The following is a 20,888-nucleotide window of genomic DNA, read 5'->3' as shown; positions in this document are numbered from 1 at the left end:
AAATTAATAAAAAATGAGCAAAAGAATTTTTGAATAAAAAAAATAGTAAAAATTTAATTAATAAAAAATGAGCAAAAAAAAATTTTTTAATAAGCAAATGAGCAAAAAATTAATTAAAAAAAAAAAATGAGCAAAAAATTAGTAAAAAAAAAAATTGAGTAAAAAATTATTTATAGCATTTTAAGTTAAAAAAAAATAAATTACCTGGAGGAAATGCCTTTTGATAAAGAGGGACTTGCGGAATCTTCGGGTAAATCGCCAACAGAGGTCTGGGCGAGACTTTGACGAGGAACTTTGTTGTTTTTTTCAATTGTGAGGCCGGAAGACGAGTGAGGAATGTCCAACGAGGGGGCTGAGGGTTGTGCAGTCTTTTGTGATCTTGTTTCTGCCTTACTGCTACTTGTACTACCACTGCTGCCGGTTTTACTTTCCGAGAGCCCTTTGATTTGTAACGACTCGGCGGCTTTTAAAAGAGCTGCCAATTGGTCCTGAGAGATGTTCACCTCTCCTCTGTACATGTAGTCCATCATGGCTTTAAGTTCTTTAAACTTAACATCTTTGAGGATGAAAACGGGATGTTTGTCATAGTGCTCACTAAGAAGACCCTGTAAAAAAAGAATTTAAATTAAAATCTCAGTCTTTCAACCTATCAAAGCATTAAATCAAGAGGAGTAAGTATTGATTGAGTCATAGGGCATAAAAAGTAATCAGGGCAAGTGCCCTGGAACAGCCATCTTGCTTTCCCTGTATTGATCAGAACTAACCGCAGGAGGGGAGGCAGATTGCCCCCTCTCCTCGTCTCTCCTGTTTCCCAGGTCTCGCAGTTCTGCTTCTGCTTCGTCTGCTGGCCGCCATCTTGTGTTTCGACATCACCTCCTCACATCTCTTTCTATTCGGTATTGATCTAACGCTCGCTTGAGCTGCTGACGCCAACCACTATCGACCTGGTCTTTTATATTTTTTTTTTTCTACCTCTCCCTAGTTATTTTCTCTTTTTATTCTCATGAAACTCAACCAAATGACTCAATCGTTGAATATTTTTACCGTTACTTTTTTTTTTCTTTATAATTAAATATTAAATTCATTTTCGATCAAATTTTCAAGATTTTTATTAAAAATTTTTTTAAATATAAATTTTCAAGATTTGAACAATAATTTTCTTTTTAATAAAAAATTTCCAAGATATTAATTAAAATTTTTTTTTTTAATAAAAAAAATTTCAAGATTTTGATAAAAAAATTACTTTTAAATAAAAAATTTTCAAGATTTTAATTAAAATTTTATTTCAATAAAAAAATTTTTTTAAAATAAAAATTTTCAAGATTTTGATAAAAAATTTCTTTATAATTAAAATTTTTAAAATTTTAATGAAAATTTTTTTTAATAAAAAAAAATTTCAAGATTTAGATAAATTTTTTTTTTTTTTCAAGTTAAAATTTTCAAGATTTTAATTAAATTGTTTTTTGTTAATTTTCAAGATTTGATTAAATTTTTCAGATTAATATATTTTGCAACAGTAAAAATATTTTTAAAAATTAAAAAAAAAAAAGAATTATTAAAAATAATTACCTCAAAGTATGGACTACACGCGGAGAGGACAACTTTGTGGGCCTTAAGGTATTTCCCCTCCGCTGCCAAGGTGCAGTCGACCAAGGTACCGCTTTCCAGCAATGTATCAAAATTTTGAATTAACGTCGTTTGGTGATTGTTCCACCTAAGGCAGAACTGCTGATCGTCCTCCATGTTAACTTCTTTGTCTCAGCTTTGTATCAATAACGGTCAGGATGAACTGAGGGATCACAAATAAAAGCCAAAATTTAATAAAAAATACTTCTTAGTCAAAAAATTCATCAGTCTTGGCACAAACGGTAATTAAATCGCGTAGCTTTTATAATAAAAACTTAATAAAAGAAATAATAAATGGTGACGCGACGCGAAAGCTCCGTGTTGTTGAAGAGAAGCTTCCAAAATGGCTGTGATGCAAGCGCGTCCGGCTAGTCTGGTCTTTTTCCTTTGTGCGTGTCCTCCTAACGGTAACGACTTTACTCTAAACCACCGAGTGGGGATGATGCGGGAGGTGAACTAATGTATTGCGCAGACGCGACATGGAAACTTCGAGTTATCCAATTCTGCGCGTCAGCTTTCTGCGCAGTTAACGACTACCGGCTTGCAAGAAAATCAGGGATGGCCCAATAATTTTCGTGCCCGAAAATCTAATTTTTCAATTTTTTTTTCAAAAATAAATTCAAAAAAATTTTTCAATTTTTTAAAAATTAAAATTTATAAATTTTAATCAAATTCTATAAAAAATAAAAAAAATAATTAATGCAAAATTTAATAAAACAATTTCAAAAAAAATTTTAATCTCTCAATTTTAAAAATTAAAATTTATAAATTTTAATAAAATTTTATAAAATAAAAAAAATAATTAATGCAAAATTTATTAAGAAAAATCAATTGAGCAAGTTTAACCGCGCAAACTCAGTTGTACTATTATTATTGTTATTATTGTGAAATTAAATGGTGGGAGCGAAGCAACGATCGACCAACTTGATTATTAACGCTTGCGCGCCAACGATTGCGTAATTTATTTATATTATTATTGAGATTAAATTGCATTACTCATGTTGAGGTAAAAAATTAATTTATTCTGTTTTAAATTAACCCGAAAAAAAAAATAAAATAAAAAATATTGTTAATTTTATTTCAACTAAATTAATTATTAAAAATGTTAATTAATAAAAAAAAAATTTTTTTGCATTGTAAATTTTAGGACTAAGCACAAATATTAGTCCCCTCTTTTCCAAGTACGAATTCCCGTGGAAACAACGGCAACAGGGGCACTCAACATGGCGGCGAACGGGGTCGAACCCGGACAAAATGGCGAAAACTCGAAAGAAAATTACGCGAAAAATATTAAATTATTTTTTTTAATCAATAAATACGTCGTAAGCTCAATATATAATTCTACGACGATTATTTTATCGCTAAATAATTAATCAAGTAAGAATTGTTATGTAAATATTTGTTAGGAATTAGTATTGATCGCATGCACGATTTTCCAGCGTCACGTTTGCGGAATTTAGATTTAAAATCGCGAGATTTTGTTATTTTATTATAATAATAATTATAATAATAATTATAATTATAATTAATGACTCACCAGATTGTTATTTTGAAAAAAATCACAAAATATTTTTTAAAATAAAAAGTTAATTAAAATAAAACACCCTGGAGCTTCCAACACGACGTGCGTTCTAAGCGCTGCCCTTCGCGACAATGGCGTAAGTTCCGTTGCACGACCCCACTTTGCCGTCGCCACCATAGAACCGACGCGCAACGCCGGCTTCAAGTGAGAGAGAAAGAAATAGAGAAATTTTCGATTACCATGCACGTACCGATCCCCCTTTTCCGGAAACTCGCTCGTAAAAAATCAAAAATAATTATTTTTATAAAAATTTAAATTTTAAATTAAAAGCGCGCGAAATTTTAAATTGATATTTTTAAATTAAATATTTAAGAAATAATTTTAAAACACGTTATTTTTTTAAAATTAATTAACAATTAAAAAAGACAATTAAAATTAATTATAATTATTAAAAAACAATTGTTAGAAAAATAAAAAAAAAATTTCATAGATTTGTCGCGTTCATGGACATACAATGGCCGCCTAGATGAACAAACGAGACAAGATGGCGATGCGTGAAGAAAAAGCGCGGAAAAATGACGCAATTAATTCATAAAATTACTTAAAAAATTAAAATTAAAATTTAATCAAATTAGTTTTAATGTTAGATAAATAAATATTAATAATTCGAATAATAAAAGTTAAAAAAAAGCGAGTTATTTAAAAACGTGGAAAGGACGCCGCGTCACCATTCGCGTAAAAACAATTTCAATAAAAAAGGTAATAAATTTTTCAATTGTCAATAATTAATATTGTTATTTAATGAATAATAAACTCACCTCGTTGGCACAGTGTACAATATCACAAATTGTAAAAAAAGGAAAAACTATCTCCGGCTGTCCGGTCTTGTTACACTATCCGAACGTCTTGGGCTCTTTCAACACAATGGCTGTGGAGTTTCCTTGGGCTGCAACGATCGAACGAGGTCCAACACAGCCCAGCAAGCTTCGACGGAAATTCAGGAGCTCAGTGGGGAGCAAGCGGCGCAGTTTACAAGTTACAGTCCACTGCGCAGCTGCTAGTTTTCTGTGGAACGCGTCCAGTGAAAAGGTCCAAGCCGGCTCAAGAAATTTTCAGGGCCCCAGGTGATGAATTTTTATAAAAAATTAAAGATTTTAAAATTCAAGACTCGACAGGTAAGAATTTTAATCTGTAAGTGAAAAATTTTTAATTTTAATAATCAGTTTTAAAAAAAGTTAGCGGGAGAAGTTTAAAATTTTAAAAATATTTTTTAACCTTAAAAAATGTGATGGGGAGTGAAAAATTGTTGATGCGAGCCTGGTAATCCTTAGCTTGGCGTCGAGGATCTGTGTAGCTTAACTTAGGGAATGCTTGGTGGGAAAAGGCGTGGGTTTCCGTTCGTCCGTCTATTCACCACTTACTACACCCGGGCTCGGTCGTAGAGTTACAGCAGAGAGAAAGAGAGAGCAGAGGAAAAACACGGAATGGAAAAGGAAGAGAAGTGGAAAGCGGGAAGAGAGAGCTCGGTAGTATCTGAGAGAGAAACGGGGTCCACAACAAAATCGGTTTGCGCATTTGCGCTACAATATTAAAGAGCCATAATAATAAAGTTAGCCGACGTTTTTAATTTTTTGATTTTTTTTTTTTTAGATTAAATTAGAAAAAATGATATTTTTAAAAATTGCACTGACAGTTTTTAAAGTTTTTTACATATGAAAAATTTTTTTTATTTTTTTTAATCATTTTTTCAATGAAAAAAAATTCTAAAAATTTTTAGATGTCGGCTAACTTAATTTTCATATAATAATAAAGTTAGCCAACATTTTTAATTTTTTTTTTTTTTAATTAAATTACAACAAAAAAATATTTTTTAAAAATTGCACTTACAGTTTTTAAAGTTTTTTACAAATGAAATTTTTTTGTATTAATTTTTTCAATAAAAAAAATTCTAAAATTTTTAGATCTCGGCTAACTTAATTTTCATTTTTTATTTTGCTTAATTTATTTAATTATATAAAAATCAAGTTAGCTGACATTTCAAAATTTTTAGAAATTTTTTATTAAAAAATAAAAATTTCACATGTAAAAAACTTGAAAAACTTCAAGTGCAATTTTTTATAAATATCTTTTTAGTTGTAATTTAATAAAAAAAAAAAAAAAATCAAAAAATTTTAGACGTCTGCTCACATAGTCATTAAATTATAACTAAAAAATATTTTTAAAAAATTGCACTTATAGTTTTTCAAGTTTTTAACAAATGAAAAAAATTTTTTTTTCATAATTCTTTAATAAAAAAAATCATAAAAATTTTCTTTATTTTCATAAGTTAGCCGACGTTTTTAATTTTTTTTTTTTTCAATAATTAAATTAGAATAAAAAAATATTTAAAAATTGCACTTACAATTTTTCAAGTTTTTTACAAATGAATTTTTTTTTGTAATAATTTTTTCAATGACATTCAAGTTAGCTGTCACTTGACAATTTTTTAACTTTATTTAACAAAAAGATTTTTTCCAAAGAATTATTTAAAAAAAATTGCATTTTTTATTTTTTTAAATTTCTAAATGTCAATTTTTTTTTGCCATAATTTTTGTTATAAAATTTTTTAAATTATTAATTAAAATTTTTTATTCATTTTATTGAAAAATAATTTTTAAAAAATTATAATAAAAATTTTCACATGAAGAAAATTTTAAAAATTATATATGGAATTTTTTAAAAATAGTTTCTTAGGTATAATTTTTAATTAATAAAAAAAATAAATTTTTTAGTGTCGGCTAATTTAATTTTCATTAATTTTCACATTTTTTCAATAAAAAAATATTCGAAAAATTTTTAAATGTCGGCTCACTTAATTTTCATATTTGCGCTCTACTCCAAGAACTACCAAACTGTATGTAGCTCTACATCATCAGCTAGCTTACTAAAATATACCAGGTACCAGACTGTACTAGTACTCTAGGACTTTACTGTAGCATTTAGCTCCATTCGAGCAATATCAAGCTCCGTCTCGCTTCAGCTTAAGCAATTCCATAAGAAACGGAACCACCAACACTGGCTCCTCTCTCTCAGGCCTTCCTTCAGCAGAGGCGAGAGCGAGAGACGAGGTTGTACTGGGTTTTACACAACACTCGCCGCTTGTCACACGTCGCGGTGCGACGTAGTCGTGTTATCATACATCCCGGTAACAAACGTGATTTAGATTTATTTATTTATGCTCATAATATTTCAACCGAGTATTTGCTTTTAATTGGTTAAATAAATGTGATTTTAAATATTTTACCAACTGACAGTGACATAATCTAAGATTTTGTTGGATTTTTTTTTTATTATTTATTATATTTATTATTGTGATAATAAAACGTGAGTTTTTTGTTTTGTTGGTGAAATTCAGGGCCCCAGGCCCAATATTGGTATTTGTTTTTATCAATTACGTCAAGAACTGAGCTGTCATACGGGTCATGGTAAGGTACGATAAATATTTTTATTATTATTTATTTTTTATTTTATTATTTAATTATTTTTTATAAGAAAAAAAAAATTAAAATAATTTTATTCAGCTGATTGTTATTTAAAGAGAGTGTATGTTATTTTTAAACGCGGGCGTTTGACACCGAGAGAACGTGGATTTGTTTTGGACACTTGACGCGCCAAATTTAAATTAAACCGCTCGATAATCAATTAACCATTAATTAACTATTATTACCTATCAATTATTGATAATATTTTTTTATTATGACTAATAATGATAAATATAATGAAAAATAATTGATTAAATATTAAATATTAAAAATATTTAAAATATTAAATATTGAAAATTGAATTTTAAAAAAATTGTCACGTGTTTGCCTGACAAATAATTAAGAGCGTAATTATTAATATTTTATTGAGATATTTGTAAAGATATCCATAAATAAAAGCACAATACAATTGGATAGCAGTTGGCCCAGTTAAGCTAGAAAGGCTGAAGAAAAAGGAGCGTAATTGAAGTGGCAAAATAGAAAAGTACAACATCAAGCAATTGATTGTTAGCATCGTCTGCATGCGAGATCCTGGAGTGAATTCAACTCGAGATAAAAAATAATAAAAAATGCTTGGTAATATTAGACTTGCTACGAAGTGAGTGACAAACAGAAAGTTGAGGAAGAAGAAGAAGAAGAAGGAGAAGGAGAACGCATAAGAATTTTCTTGATTGAAATCCTGATGATTCTCGAATCGGTTGCAGTGATAAAGAGAAATGCTGGCTAGAAAGCAGGTCTTGAGTTCGAATCTAGGCCACCCCGATGCTGTACACATTCTCCACAATTTAACAGTGTCCGTCTCGGCCTTGCTTACTTTACTTAACATTACATTACTGCTCTCTATAGACTCATTGCGATGGTCTTAGCCGTGATCTTATACTGAAAATATCTATTTAATAATCAAAAACTCCACTGTTAGCTCTCTCCTCTTTGTTCTCTTGATTCCCTCTGGAAGTCTAAATGAAGACATAAGACATATCACACATTAAGAGAATAGAACATCAGAGAAAAGCAATAAAGAATAACAGGAGTATTATGATAACCAAGAGGTGAAACAAAAAGCAAATTTATAAATTGAGAAAGATAAAACATAAGGTGAATTATCATGGTTGACAAGCAGCTAAAGATGCTCAGAATGAAAGGATCTAAAATGAGAAGAAGCTCTCTCTCGCCTTTCGCGTCTTTGTCATTTTCTCTTTTGTCCCCTCTCGACATCTCTCACAAACTAAAACTCCAAGTTGGTTCTTTCCCTCGATTTCCCTCTAGCTTCACCATCACCATCTCCATCTCCACTTCCACCTCATCCTCCCACATATATATCTCATCTCTTTTTCTTTATTTCCTCTGTTCTGCTCCTCCATCTCTACACTTCTCATCACAGCCTTATACGTATACCTTTTATACAGAAAAATGTATATATATATAGACCAGAGCCTTCGATTTTTCTCTACCATACTTCGCTTTTATCTTTGTCTAAAAAGAATAATAAAAGAAATAAAATATAAAAAAAGGAGCTCTTTCCTCGTTGCGATATCTACCGTTATTCATCCGGACATTTCTGGCCATTTTTCTTCCTTTTCTCTCGTTTCTTTTCCCCTTTACTTTCAAGGATTGGACGTATATACACATATACAAACCAAAGCTAAGTAAAGTTAAGGCGGGGAGTAGAATGGAAGTAAAGTCTCAAAGCGCCATGAGAGGGATATAACACACAAGAAGTAAAGGAAAAAGAGATGTTAAGAGAAATAAAATGAGGAAAAAAAAAGAAACTTCCTTCTCTTTTTCTTTGCTCGGTGCTTTAGCTCCACTACAACTTGCACACCCGAAGCAGACGGTGTATTTTTTTATTTATTTTTTACCCTGGCAAAGAAGCAGAAGCAAGCTAGGAGAAGAAAACTGGGAGCAAGAAGATGGCAAACCTTCCTCCTTTCACCTCTCTCTCTGGTTCTTCGACCGGCACCCACCACCCACATCCTGTTTCTTCAGCAAACCCAACGAAGACTCTGTAGATAGAAGAAAAAGCCTTCACTTCTTATTCTACGTCGTTATTATCTCTTCTTATTATTTTTATGCCTTTCTTCCTGAATTTCTTCACCGTTAATTTACCCAGTGCTTCTAGATCCATTTGTTAAAAAATAAAACTTCTCAATTATTTTTTATATTTAATTCTGGGAGTTTTAGTTATCTTCCGCATTGATAGAAGGATTTATTTAACTATTAATAATTTAATTTATTTTATTGAATTTTAATAAATGTTTCTTAACATTCAATAAATATTTATTTGGAAAAAAAGTACATTTATTAATAGTTAATAAGTATTTATTAATAGTTAACAAATATTTTGTTGAGTGAATTTGATTCGCTTGCAATGTCATATGATATGAAGATTACTTATAAACAAAAATCATCTTTATAAATTATTTGAATTAATTATATTACATTATAATAACGCTTATTGTAAAATACAAAATTCTATCACAGCTCACAATTATCTTTTATATTTTTAAATATTAAAAAGGTTAATTTATTTAGTGAATTGAATTATTATCATGTATTCCAACTGTAGGGTTATAAGAAGTCCCAAAAGAAAATTGCTAATTTTGCTTTTTATTTTAAATAAATATTTGTTAACAGTTAACAAATATTCATTAACCATTAATAAATTGTACTTAATAAATTACCTATTAACTGTTAATAAATATTTGTTATTAACAAATATTTATTAACATTTAATAAATATTTTATTAACTGTTAATAAATATTTATTAAATCCTATGATGTTAAAAAATTATTTATTAACAGTTAATAAATTGTACTTAATAATTACTTATTAACTGTTAATAAATATTTTTTAACTGTTAACAAATCGGCTGCTCAATTTCAAAACACAGTAACTGACAATTTAAAAATTTTTCTTATTAAAAAAAAGTTTGCGCGCCAAATTGATAAAAAATTTGATTTATGAATATAAAATACTTAAATATAAATATTTTTTAGAAAAAATACTTGAAATTAAGGTCTACAAGTTATAAGAAATGCAGCAATACTAAAAAAAATCAGATCTAAAAATTTTGCAGCTACTGTGTTTTAAAATTCGGCAGCTGAAATATTTATTAACATTTAATAAATAATTTATTAAGATTTAATAAATAATTTATTAGCTTCCATGAATATTTTTTAAATTCTAATGTTAAAAAATAATTTATTAAGTTAATAAATATTAAATATAAACAAATCCTTCTAGGCTCTGATGGGCTCTCATCCTCTGAACTCTCTCTCACCGATTCGTACTTGAGGATCGGTACATATTCTTCCAACCCTTATACCTTACACTCTATACCTTATCTCTCTCAAGTTTCTCATTGTCCGCTTGGCCATCTGTCTCCAGCTTTTTCATCCACCAGTACCACCGCTTTCATCCCTTTGCTTCACCCCGATACAAAGAGACTCTCTTATCCTTGTCCACCCGCACTTCCCGCACTGCACTCCCCTTTCCCTTCTCCAAGTCTTCCTCTTTTACCATTCTGCACCCACACCTTCCAAATATAACTAGTGTAGTTCTGTAGTTACTACAACTATCCCCTGGTCCCTTTCTTCACCATACCAGTCTAGCATATACTCTATGTATAATACTTCTAGCAGATATAGAACGGAATAGAACTCAAGTAGCAAACCCAGAAAATACACATAGGAGCCCAGGAAAAAAGCACCCCCTCAGAGAACTCATTTCCACCCTTTCCCTTTACTACCATACCAAGACCTCGCTATTCTACCTTTCTTCGATCCATTCTCTACATCTCGTGATATTTTACCTCTTATTTTTTTATTTTATTTCTCTAGACATATATACTTGCTTTTTTTTCTTTTTTTAACCTCATTTTTTTCCTCAACCTTATCGTTTTTATTTTATTTTCTTATTATCGCCTGTTTTTACCTTTTACTTTTTTATGTCATCAAAGTACATGTATAATATCTAAATTTATGTCACGATATTTTTGAGAGAGACAAAGACGACTTAATATTGTATTACTTGCTGCACGTGCAACTCTTCAAAGTTTTAAGGGTTGGTTCAATTGAAAAATCTCATGCTTGTATCTGTAATTTTTTTTTAGAAAAAAAAGATACTTGTATGCTTGTGTACATTTATATGCGAGCTATGTCGTAACGTATTCTAGTTACGGCGACCTTGAACGACGTCACCCCCTATGATACTCAACTGCGCATTATGTGTTCGTATCTTTCTTTACAAATCCCCCGAATACTATCTAGCTCGGAATTATTTTCCCAACCACCCTATGTAAGTGTATTATATACTGTATTTTTCTTATTTGATAAACTTCGCTCGTTAATTATTTTCTTTTATTAATTTTCAGATAAAATTAAAATGATAAAGTGAGAAAAATAATGATACCAAAATTAACCGACAAAAATTTTTGACTTTTTTTTAGTAATTAAATTAGAACTCAAGAAATATTTTTAAAAAATTGCACGTATAGTTTTTTAAATTTTTTCTCAATAACTTTTTAGTAAAATTAATTTCAAAAATTTTCAGATTTTGGATAATTTAAATTTCGGAAAAAAATTAACTTCCGGGGTTATTTTAATAAAAATAACTAGGAACTTTGCAGTCACTATGTGAACTATAAAAAATTAAAATTTTGTTTTATTAAATAATGAATTTTGTTAAATTGCACTGTACTTTGTTAAATATTGACGTTTTTAAAGATATAAGCTCATCTTAATGTTACATTCATCAAGAGGTTTCATTTGAGTACCCACATGTATTTTTGATATATTTTTCATATATACATATATATATTATATATTTTAAAGACATAAGCTCATCCCGAAGTTACACTCATCAAGAGCTTTCATTTGAGTACCCACATGTATTTTTGATATATTTTTCATATATACATATATATATATTGTATATAAATATATAAATATATGAAAAATTGATGTGGGTATTCAAATGAAAGGTCCCGATGAGTGTAACATCGGGATGAGCTTATATCTTTAAAAATGTCAATATTTCACAAGATAAAAGGTAATTTTTTATTAATGTTAGATTGCACTGTACTTTCTTAAATATTGAAGTTTTACAAGAAATAAGCTCATCCCGATGTTACACTCATCAAGAGCTTTCATTTGAGTACCTACATGCATTTTTATAGATTTTTCATATATACATATATATATATATATATATATATATATATATATATATATATATATATATATATATATAAATATAAAAATATAGGAAAAATTGATGTGGGTACTCAAATGAAAAGTCTCAATGAGTGTAATGTCGGGATGAGCTTATATTTTCAAAAATCTCAATGTTTCACAAGATACAAGCTCATTTCTTAATTATGTATCTAGAGATAATTTTCCAATGCAGCCTAAATACTTAGAATAAATTGAATATCGGTGAGAATGAAATGAAACCTTAAAAAGGCACAAATTCAAGTGAAGATCTTTGTAATGACACTAAATTTCACTAAAAAAACCGATTTTATCATATGAATATCCTGAAAAGAAAATTTTTTCTTATCCTCATAATAATATAGATTATCTTAGTGTTATAAAAGCAGCGATGAGACATAAATGAAGATAAATAATGATAGTAAAGTCTGAAGGAGAACAGGTGAGAGGAAGGAGAGACTTAGTATAGCTGCACTGAGATAACTCGCGTAAATGAAAGGTAAAGGAGTAAAGGAGCAAGTTAAGATAAAATAAATAAAGTCAAACGAGAATAAGATGAAGCGAAGGGCATTTGAGAATGTAGTACTGTTACCTTACGGTATACAGAAGACGGAAATTAGGACTACTTTGCCACGCTCCCGTGGACTCTTGATTCATGGCTTTCTCGCGACGTCTTTAATTCATATTTTTTATTTATCTTTTTATTTTGTTTTTGTCTTTCATAGTCTGAGCTGATACGACATTTCTGTGGTTTAATTCCATTCTCTTCTGCTGTTCAGTTGTTATCATTATTATTGTTGTTGTTGTCGGTGTAAATATGGGTTATTTGAGTGAGGGAAAGCCCGGATACCGGTCAACAAATTCAGCGCGTGAGTGACGTTGGAAAACGCGCGGATGAAAGTGTGATACGATATATACATACGTGTATTTGTATATTATTGTGGTCTAATGCATGTAGAGGTACGTATTATGTGTTGTCGGGTACTGGTAAATGTGATAGGATAGGTAAAGAGAATAAAAAATTAAAGAGGTAGGAGTTACAGGATGTGTATAAGCACTATAGAACACTCTGTGGAGTATGGAGTGTAGGGAAAGGCTAGAATAATGTTGATGTAGAGGGAAAAAATTGTTTGCCACTCTATCTATGTAGAAAGTATTGCTAGGTTTTATGTTGTTATAAGTATGTGGGTAAAACTTGATGGGAAATTTTTAAATATGTACTACTGTTAATATATACGCGAATAAGTTTCAAGTATCTTTATGTACAGATACTAATTCAGATCTTCAGGCATCTTGTGTAAATTAATATATATGTTACTATATTACTGTACATATAATATAGTCCCGCTCTGTATCTGCTTTCTTTGGATTTTATTTTCTAACTTAAATTATCATTTAATGGTTTTGCTGTCACACTTATATTTATTGTCTTTGTAATTTAAATTATTATGGCTTTTACTTGGATAGTTTAAATTTGTTTTAGAAAGACAATGTTTGGAATGGAAGTATTAGTTTTAATTATTGACTTTTTTTTTTTTTTAATTTGTATAAACTAGCAACTTTGCACTATGTGATTTGTAAACTATAAAAAATTAAAATTTTGCTGTATTAAATAATGGCTTTTGTTAAATTGCACTGTACTTTCTTAAATATTGATGTTTTTAAAAATATAAGCTCATTCTGATATTACACTCATCAAGAGCTTTCATTTGAGTACCCACATGCATTTTTGATATATTCTTCATATATACATATATATAATATATATAAATATATGAAAAATTGATGTGGGTACTCAAATGAAAGGTCTCGATGAGTGTAATATCGGGATGAGCTTATATCTTTAAAAATTTCAATATTTCTCAAGAAACATAATTAAGAGATGGCCTTGTATCTTGTGAATTATTGACATTTTTAAAAATATAAGCTCATCCTGATGTTACACTCATCAACAGCTTTCATTTGAATACCCACATGCATTTTTGATATATTTTTCATATATACATATATGTAATATATATAAATATATGAAAAATTGATGTGGGTACTCAAATGAAAGGTCCCGATGAGTGTAATATCGGGATAAGCTTATATCTTTAAAAATTTCAATATTTCTCAAGAAACATAATTAAGAGATGGCCTTGTATCTTGTGAATTATTGAGATTTTTAAAGATATAAGCTCATCCCGATGTTACATTCATCAAAAGCTTTCATTTGAGTACCCACATGTAATTTTGATTTATTTTTCATATATAAATATATGTTATATATATATAAATATATAAAATATATGAAAAATTGATGTGGATACTCAAATAAAAGGTCTCGATGAGTACAATGTCGGGATGAGCTTATATCTTTAAAAATGTCAATAGTTCACAAGATACGAGGTCATTTTTTAATTATTGACATTTTTTAAGATATAAACTCATCCCGATGTTACACTCATCAAGAGCTTTAATTTGAGTACCCTCATACATTTTTGATATATTTTTTATACATACATATATATTTATAAATATATAAATATATGAAAAATTGATGTAGGTACTCAAATGAAAGGTCTTGATGAGTGTAACATCGGGATGGGCTTATATCTTTAAAAATGTCAATAATTCACAAGATACAAGGTCATTTCTTAATTATGTATCAATACATAACAAATTCAAGTCAAGACCTCTACAATGACACTACATATCACTAAAATATAGATTATTTTATTAAAAAAATTAAATTTATTGAAGAAATATATTCAAAAAAATTGAGTGAAATTATTTAATAATTTTTAAATTTTGTTTTAAATTATTAATAAAAAAAAAATTTTAATTTGATAAATCAAATTAAAAAAGAATTTATTTATAATCGCGCAAAAAAGTAAACTATTGATTATTTAAAGAGCTACGTAATACCAATACCAACAAAAATAATTTAAAGTAGTTAATTAACTGTAATAAAAAAATAAAAAAAAAATATTGATTTATAAATTCACGTCTCATAAATAAGAAAAATAAAAAAAAATATTATAATGCAAAAAGTGTATTCGTGTAACGATCGAGAAAGATAAAAAATCCATCTTGAGAGAGTTTGCACGGCGAAGACTCGGAGGACAACTCCTGGGAGTTACTATATAGTTTCCGTAGAAGACTTTCTAACCCCTCGCAGTAAAACCCTCTTCTTTTTTCATTTCTCTTATTCTTGTTCCCCTTTCTTCGCCCCCGTATCTTTATCCTCGTTTCTCCCGGCCCAGGATCCAGGGGTTACATTTTACGTCTATTTTATTCTTACATCTTCTACTTTTCTTCTCTGGTTCTTCCCCGGTTGTCGGGGTTAAAAAAAGCTCGGTCGATACTCGGAGATAAAAGTAAAAAATTCTTATTCCCTTCCATCTACATCCTCGACTTATTTAATAAAAATATGATTTTCAATATTAGAAATATAAATATATAAATCCAGGCAAAGTCGACAATTTATATACATACTCTTACCCAGATAATGATTAATCGATTTATTGATCTGTTGGCATTAATATGCAGGTTCAACAATCCCCAAATAATTAATCTAAAGTCACCGATATGACTACGTCATATGAAAATTCTGTACCAGTTATTCCACTTAATGTCATTCGTGTGCTCTTTCTCTTTTTATATCTCAGTCACCCAATTATACTTGTTTTTCGCGACTGGTGAGTTCAAGCTGTTCATAAAGTATATGAATAATTTACTTGGGATCAGATCCACCATCCGCCTCTTCTCTGCTCTTCCTTCTATACTTTTAATACAACCTTGCAGTCACTATGTGACTGCCTGGACTTTTAAACTGTAAAAAATTTAAATTTTGCTTTATTAAATAATGACTGTTGTTAAATTGCACTGTACTTTCTTAAATATTGACGTTTTTAAAAATATAAGCTCATCTCGATGTTATACTCTTCAAGAGCTTTCATTAGAGTACCCACATGCATTTTTTATATATTTTTCATATATACATATATATAATATATATTTTAAAGATATAAGCTCATCCCGATGTTACACTCATCAAAAGCTTTCATTTGAGTACCCACATGCATTTTTGATATATTTTTCATATATTTATATATATAATATACATAAATATATAAAATATATGAAAAATTGATGAGGGTATTCAAACGAAAGGTCTCGATGAGTGTAACATCGGGATGAGCTTATATCTTTAAGAATGTCAATATTTCACAAGATATTTGTTAAATTGCACTGTACTTTCTTAAATATGAACATTTTTAAAGTTATAAGCTCATCCCGACATTGCGCTCATCAAGAGCTTTCATTTGAGTACCTACATGCATTTTTGATATATTTTTTATGTATACATATATATAAATATATAAAATATATGAAAAATTGATGTGGGTACTCAAATGAAAGGTCTCGATGAGTATAATGTCAGAGTGAGCTTATATCTTCAAAAATGTCATTACTTTACAAAATACAATATCATTTCTTAATTATAGATATTTTTTAAGATATAAACTCATTTCGATGTTAAACTCATCAAGACCTTTCATTTGAGTACCCACAAGGCATTTTTTATATATTTTATATACATGGTATTTGTGAAATATACATAATACATAAAATATATGAAAAATTGATGTGGGTACTCAAATGAAAAATCTCAATGAGTGTAACATCGGGATGAGCTTATATCTTTAAAAATGTCAATAATTCACAAGATACAAGGTCATTTCTTAATTATGTATCTAGAGATTATTTTTGAATGCTGCCTAAACTTATAATAAATTGACTACCGGTGAAAATAAAATAAAACCTTAAAAATGCACAAATTCCAAGACATTTTCAACCACACTAAATTTTACTAAAAAAATCGACTATCCTGAAAACAAAATTTTTCTTATTCTCTTAATAATAAATTCATATTTAAAAGCCTGAAAAAAATAACGAGCGAGTATTTTAAAAATTCAAGATTAAAATTACGTGAAAGAAGAAATAAAAAAATTTATTAAAAAAGAAAAAAAAATATTTAATATTGAAGGCAAAGATGTTGGCTACGTAAAACTTGTCTTTCTCGGAGCTTGTAGAGGTGAATTTATTTTTCTCAATTTCTTTTTTTTATTATTTTATTAAATTTATTTTTGGTTGTTATTTTTGAGAAGAAATAGAAAAAAAAAAAAGCTCTTATACTCTGTGAGAAGAAGGAGTACTGAGAGAGGAGAAAAGTTGAAGTGAAGAAGGTCGATAACGCTGGAAAAAGGTAAAAGCCAAGAAGGAGAAGGACGGTGGGTGGACGAGGAGGCGAGAAGTGAAAGAGGCGAAGAAGGAAGCTGAGGAAAATACTTTAAGAGATGGGCAAGGGGACAAGAGGGTAGAAGAGTGAAGTAGAGCTCAGCTGAAGAGAGAATCGGGAACTGAGAATCAGAGAAGAGAAGAGAAGAGAAGCAAAGCCCCGTGGCCTCGTACTCTCGGATAGGATAGGAACTCTGACGCTAAACGACTAAGAAAAAAATTTCCGAGTACGAGTGACGGAGATAGAGAGGATAAAAAAACCCGGTGAGGAACAAAAAACCTCGGTGAGGGAGATGAGTAAGAACGGGAGAGATATAAGTTGCCAGGATCCGAAAGCTGAACGGTGAGAGACAAAGGAAAGAAAGAAAGAAAGAACGAGAGACTGAAAGAAATAATAAAGAAAGAAAGTATAAAGTGAAGCGAGTATGGCTGGTGCTTCTGCTGCTTGGAGATAAAAGGGGCCAGAGGGGTTATGATGAGAAGGGTGAAGGGAAAAGGAAATAAAGAGAGTTGGGCGGAGAAGATGAAGAAGAAAAGGGGGCCACGAGAAAATACCGTCTTCGTCTCCGTTTATTCCGTTCTGTCCCATTCTTTCAGCTCTTCTACCTCTGTCTTGCTCTTTTATCTTCTACTTCGGGTCTCTTGTCTGCTATGTGCTTGCTTGCTTGCTGGTAATACCTCGCCGTTGGGAAGAAGAAACGCAAGGGACGTACAGAATAAATGGAAACGATGGAAACTTACATGTACGGCAACTGGAGAGGGCGAAAAACCAACCAACAAGGGAGAATAACCATTTATATCTATATATGTCTTCGTATGTGGGTATATATAGGTATGTAGATGTATATAGTCACCCTCGTTTTTGCAATAGAAAATACCCAAAGACAGAGATAGAGATAGGCTATGATCATCATCGCTATGTATCACGTTAAATTTTTATTATAAATTTACCTATCTTTGTTTCTTTGTTCTGTAATAGTGAAAAATAGTATGGATAGATGTAAGATGGAAGATGGAAGATGGAAGATCCAAAATTGACTAGAAATATAAATAGGGGAAAGGAAAATAAGGCAACCTACTGACGATCTGGGCTTAGAGAACTGTATATGGATGAGAAAAAATTTATATAACCGAGGGTTGAAGGATACTGAATTGAAAGGCCAGTAACGTCACCATTTTTTTTTGGCCTTTATTCTTCCCCTTTTTCCGTCGAAAACAACATCAGCAAAAGTCTTTGCTATTTTCTTTTGATTATACTTTTATTTATTTGTAATTATTATTCCGGTTCATTTGTTTGTGTAGTTGGAACAACTTTTGTAGGTATGGAGATTTTTTATTTTTAAAAATTGATTTTATTTCATTTTTTTTTTCAAGTATAGCAGAATTGATTTTGTTTTTTTAGTATAAAAATATGTGATGCAATAATTGAAGCTAAATTACATTGAAAATTAGAATTTTGACTTGTGAACTATAAGAAATTAAAATTTTAGTTTATTAAATAATGAATTTAGTTAAATAGCATTGTAGTTTCTTGAATATTGACGTTTTTAAAAATATAAGCTCATCCCGATGTTACACTTATCGAGAGCTTTCATTTGAGTACCCACATGCATTTTTTATATATTTTTCATATATACATATATATAATATAAATTTTAGAAATATAAGCTCATCCTGATGTTCATTGATCAAGAGCTTTCATTTGAGTACTCACATGTATTTTTGATATATTTTTCATATATACATATATATAATATATATATAAATATATGAAATATCTGAAAAATTGATGTGGGTACTCAAATGAAAGGTCTCGATGAGTGTAACATCAGGATGAGCTTATATCTGTAAAAATGTCAATATTTTACAAAATACAAGGTAATTTCTCAATTATGTTAAATTGCACTGTACTTTCTTAATTATTGACATTTTTTAAGATATAAACTCATTCTGATATTACACTTATCAAGAGCTTTCATTTGAGTACCCACATGCATTTTTGATATATTTTTCATATATACATATATACATATATATAATATATATTTTAAAGATATAAGCTCATCACGATGTTACACTCATCAAGAGCTTTCATTTGAGTACCCACATGCATTTTTGATATATTTTTCATATATACATATATATAAATATATGAAAAATTGATGGAGGTATTCAAATGAAAGGTCTCGATGAGTGTAACATCAGGATGAGCTTATATCTTTAAAAATTTCAATATTTCACAAGATACAAGGTCATTTCTTAATTATGTATCCTTGAAAAGGCCCAAATTAAAGTCATCACCTTTGCAATGATACTAAATTTCACTAAAAAAACCAATTTTAACTGACTATCTAGGAAATAAAATTTTTCTTATTCTTTTAATAATAAATATTTAATTATTAAAAAATTTTCGTGTCATATTAAAAAGCTTAACTTGCTAGACATATACATAAAGAAGAAGAAGAATAATAAAAAATTGCAAAATGGAAATAATAAGCAAGTGTTTATCTGAAAGAGAAGCAAATAAAAGAGAAATGGGACAAATGAATGCATTGGACTTTGGCATCAGGAGAGACAAAAATACAGAGAATAAAAATGGTGAATAAAGACCGAGAGAAGAATATAAAGATTGAAGAAATTGTATGTGATGGTAAATGTAACTGAGAACTCAGGTGTAGGAAGAATATTGAGAGTTAAGTAACAGGGAGAGAATATCTCTTGGGTGTGTTTGTATAGAATCTTTACTTGAGTTTTCAGACTGGAGATTAGAGTCTGGTTCCATTCCTATGCTCACGGCATCTCTGCACAAACACCAGTTTAAGATGATAACATGTAGAAGAGAGGAGAATGGAATAATACAGAGGAACAAGTAAAGGCAGAGAATAAGAATGAGAATGAGAAGATAGGAGGAACTAAAATCGAGGAATGGAGATTGACTATACCACGCTATCTCTGTGTGTAATGTAATAAAATGAATAAATATAAGTAAGCCGAGTATGTGAAGTGAGTATGTAGAAAAATAATGTAAGAGATAAAAATAAATAATAAATGATGCTTAGGAGTCAAGAGAGAGAGAATATAAGTATCCGTTATCGTGAGTCGTCTAAGCAGCTGATAAAAGTCCGTATGCCGACGGACAGATAACGCAAATAGCCCGTATAAAGAGAGTCGCATAGATAGAGACTGATAAAATACGGTTCACAGAACAGGTGAATATCGCGATTCAGACCAACGCCCGTCCATAATATATAAAACAATTTAAAAGTGGTTAATAATCCTTAAAACAAGTGCGCTCTTTGTTAGTTTTATTTATTAAATTTATTAATATTCTTTTAATTATTCCTGGATGTTAAATTTCTAGAATATTTTTTTCTTCTATAAAAATATATTTTTTTTAACGTTACTAAGGTCATTTTTTAACGATATCTTCTTTACCGACTGGAAATCAGGATTTTTTTGTTTTTTTCAGATAATTATGTGAATTATCTGACATTTTTTTGTTTCTTTGTTTTTATTATCGGTGATTAGAATTAAATGGAGGCTGCTAGGTACTGGGGTGTTCACTACAGGTAATAGATTTTTAAAAGAAAGTTCTAAGAAGAAATAATTAGGGAAGAAATATTTAGTTTTTTTTTTTTTTATTAAGCTGTAAAATTGATAGAAAAATAATAATTCAATTTATTGAATGAAAATTAAGTTGACCGACATCTAAAAATTTTAAG

The 20,888-nt window shown here is 29.4% G+C and overlaps 2 protein-coding genes across 16 annotated transcripts in view; one reads left to right on the top strand and one right to left on the bottom strand.

Annotated features, from left to right (window-relative positions):
• The window catches only part of LOC123264132 (longitudinals lacking protein), a 200,768-nt gene extending 196,637 nt beyond the window's left edge, over positions 1-4,131 (bottom strand). For 11 of the 12 annotated variants that reach the window (XM_044727281.1, XM_044727273.1, XM_044727272.1 and 8 more), the window contains exons 1-3: positions 3,967-4,131; positions 1,570-1,789; positions 205-605 (exon numbers count right to left, since the gene is read on the bottom strand). In XM_044727281.1, the coding sequence (XP_044583216.1) occupies positions 205-605; positions 1,570-1,743 (575 nt within the window). In that variant the 5' untranslated portion in view covers positions 1,744-1,789; positions 3,967-4,131. Of the gene's footprint in view, positions 1-204; positions 606-1,569; positions 1,790-3,163; positions 3,286-3,966 lie in introns of those variants that run through there. The other variant, XM_044727271.1, reaches the window with a different exon arrangement.
• A 2,103-nt stretch (positions 4,132-6,234) lies between these two features.
• Positions 6,235-20,888, top strand: part of LOC123262613 (longitudinals lacking protein, isoforms H/M/V-like) — a 52,162-nt gene continuing 37,508 nt past the window's right edge. The window contains exon 1 of one of the 4 annotated variants that reach the window (XM_044724886.1): positions 6,235-6,612. Coding sequence is in view for 3 of the 4 variants with exons in the window: in XM_044724884.1 (XP_044580819.1) it covers positions 20,701-20,735 (35 nt within the window). In the remaining variant the exon portion in view is untranslated. Of the gene's footprint in view, positions 6,618-20,637; positions 20,736-20,888 lie in introns of those variants that run through there. The other 3 variants (XM_044724885.1, XM_044724884.1, XM_044724883.1) reach the window with 3 other exon arrangements.

Source organism: Cotesia glomerata, linkage group LG4 (genome assembly GCF_020080835.1).
Source record: "Cotesia glomerata isolate CgM1 linkage group LG4, MPM_Cglom_v2.3, whole genome shotgun sequence".
Taxonomy (NCBI): domain Eukaryota; kingdom Metazoa; phylum Arthropoda; class Insecta; order Hymenoptera; family Braconidae; genus Cotesia; species Cotesia glomerata.
This window is presented reverse-complemented; position numbering and strand designations above follow the sequence as displayed.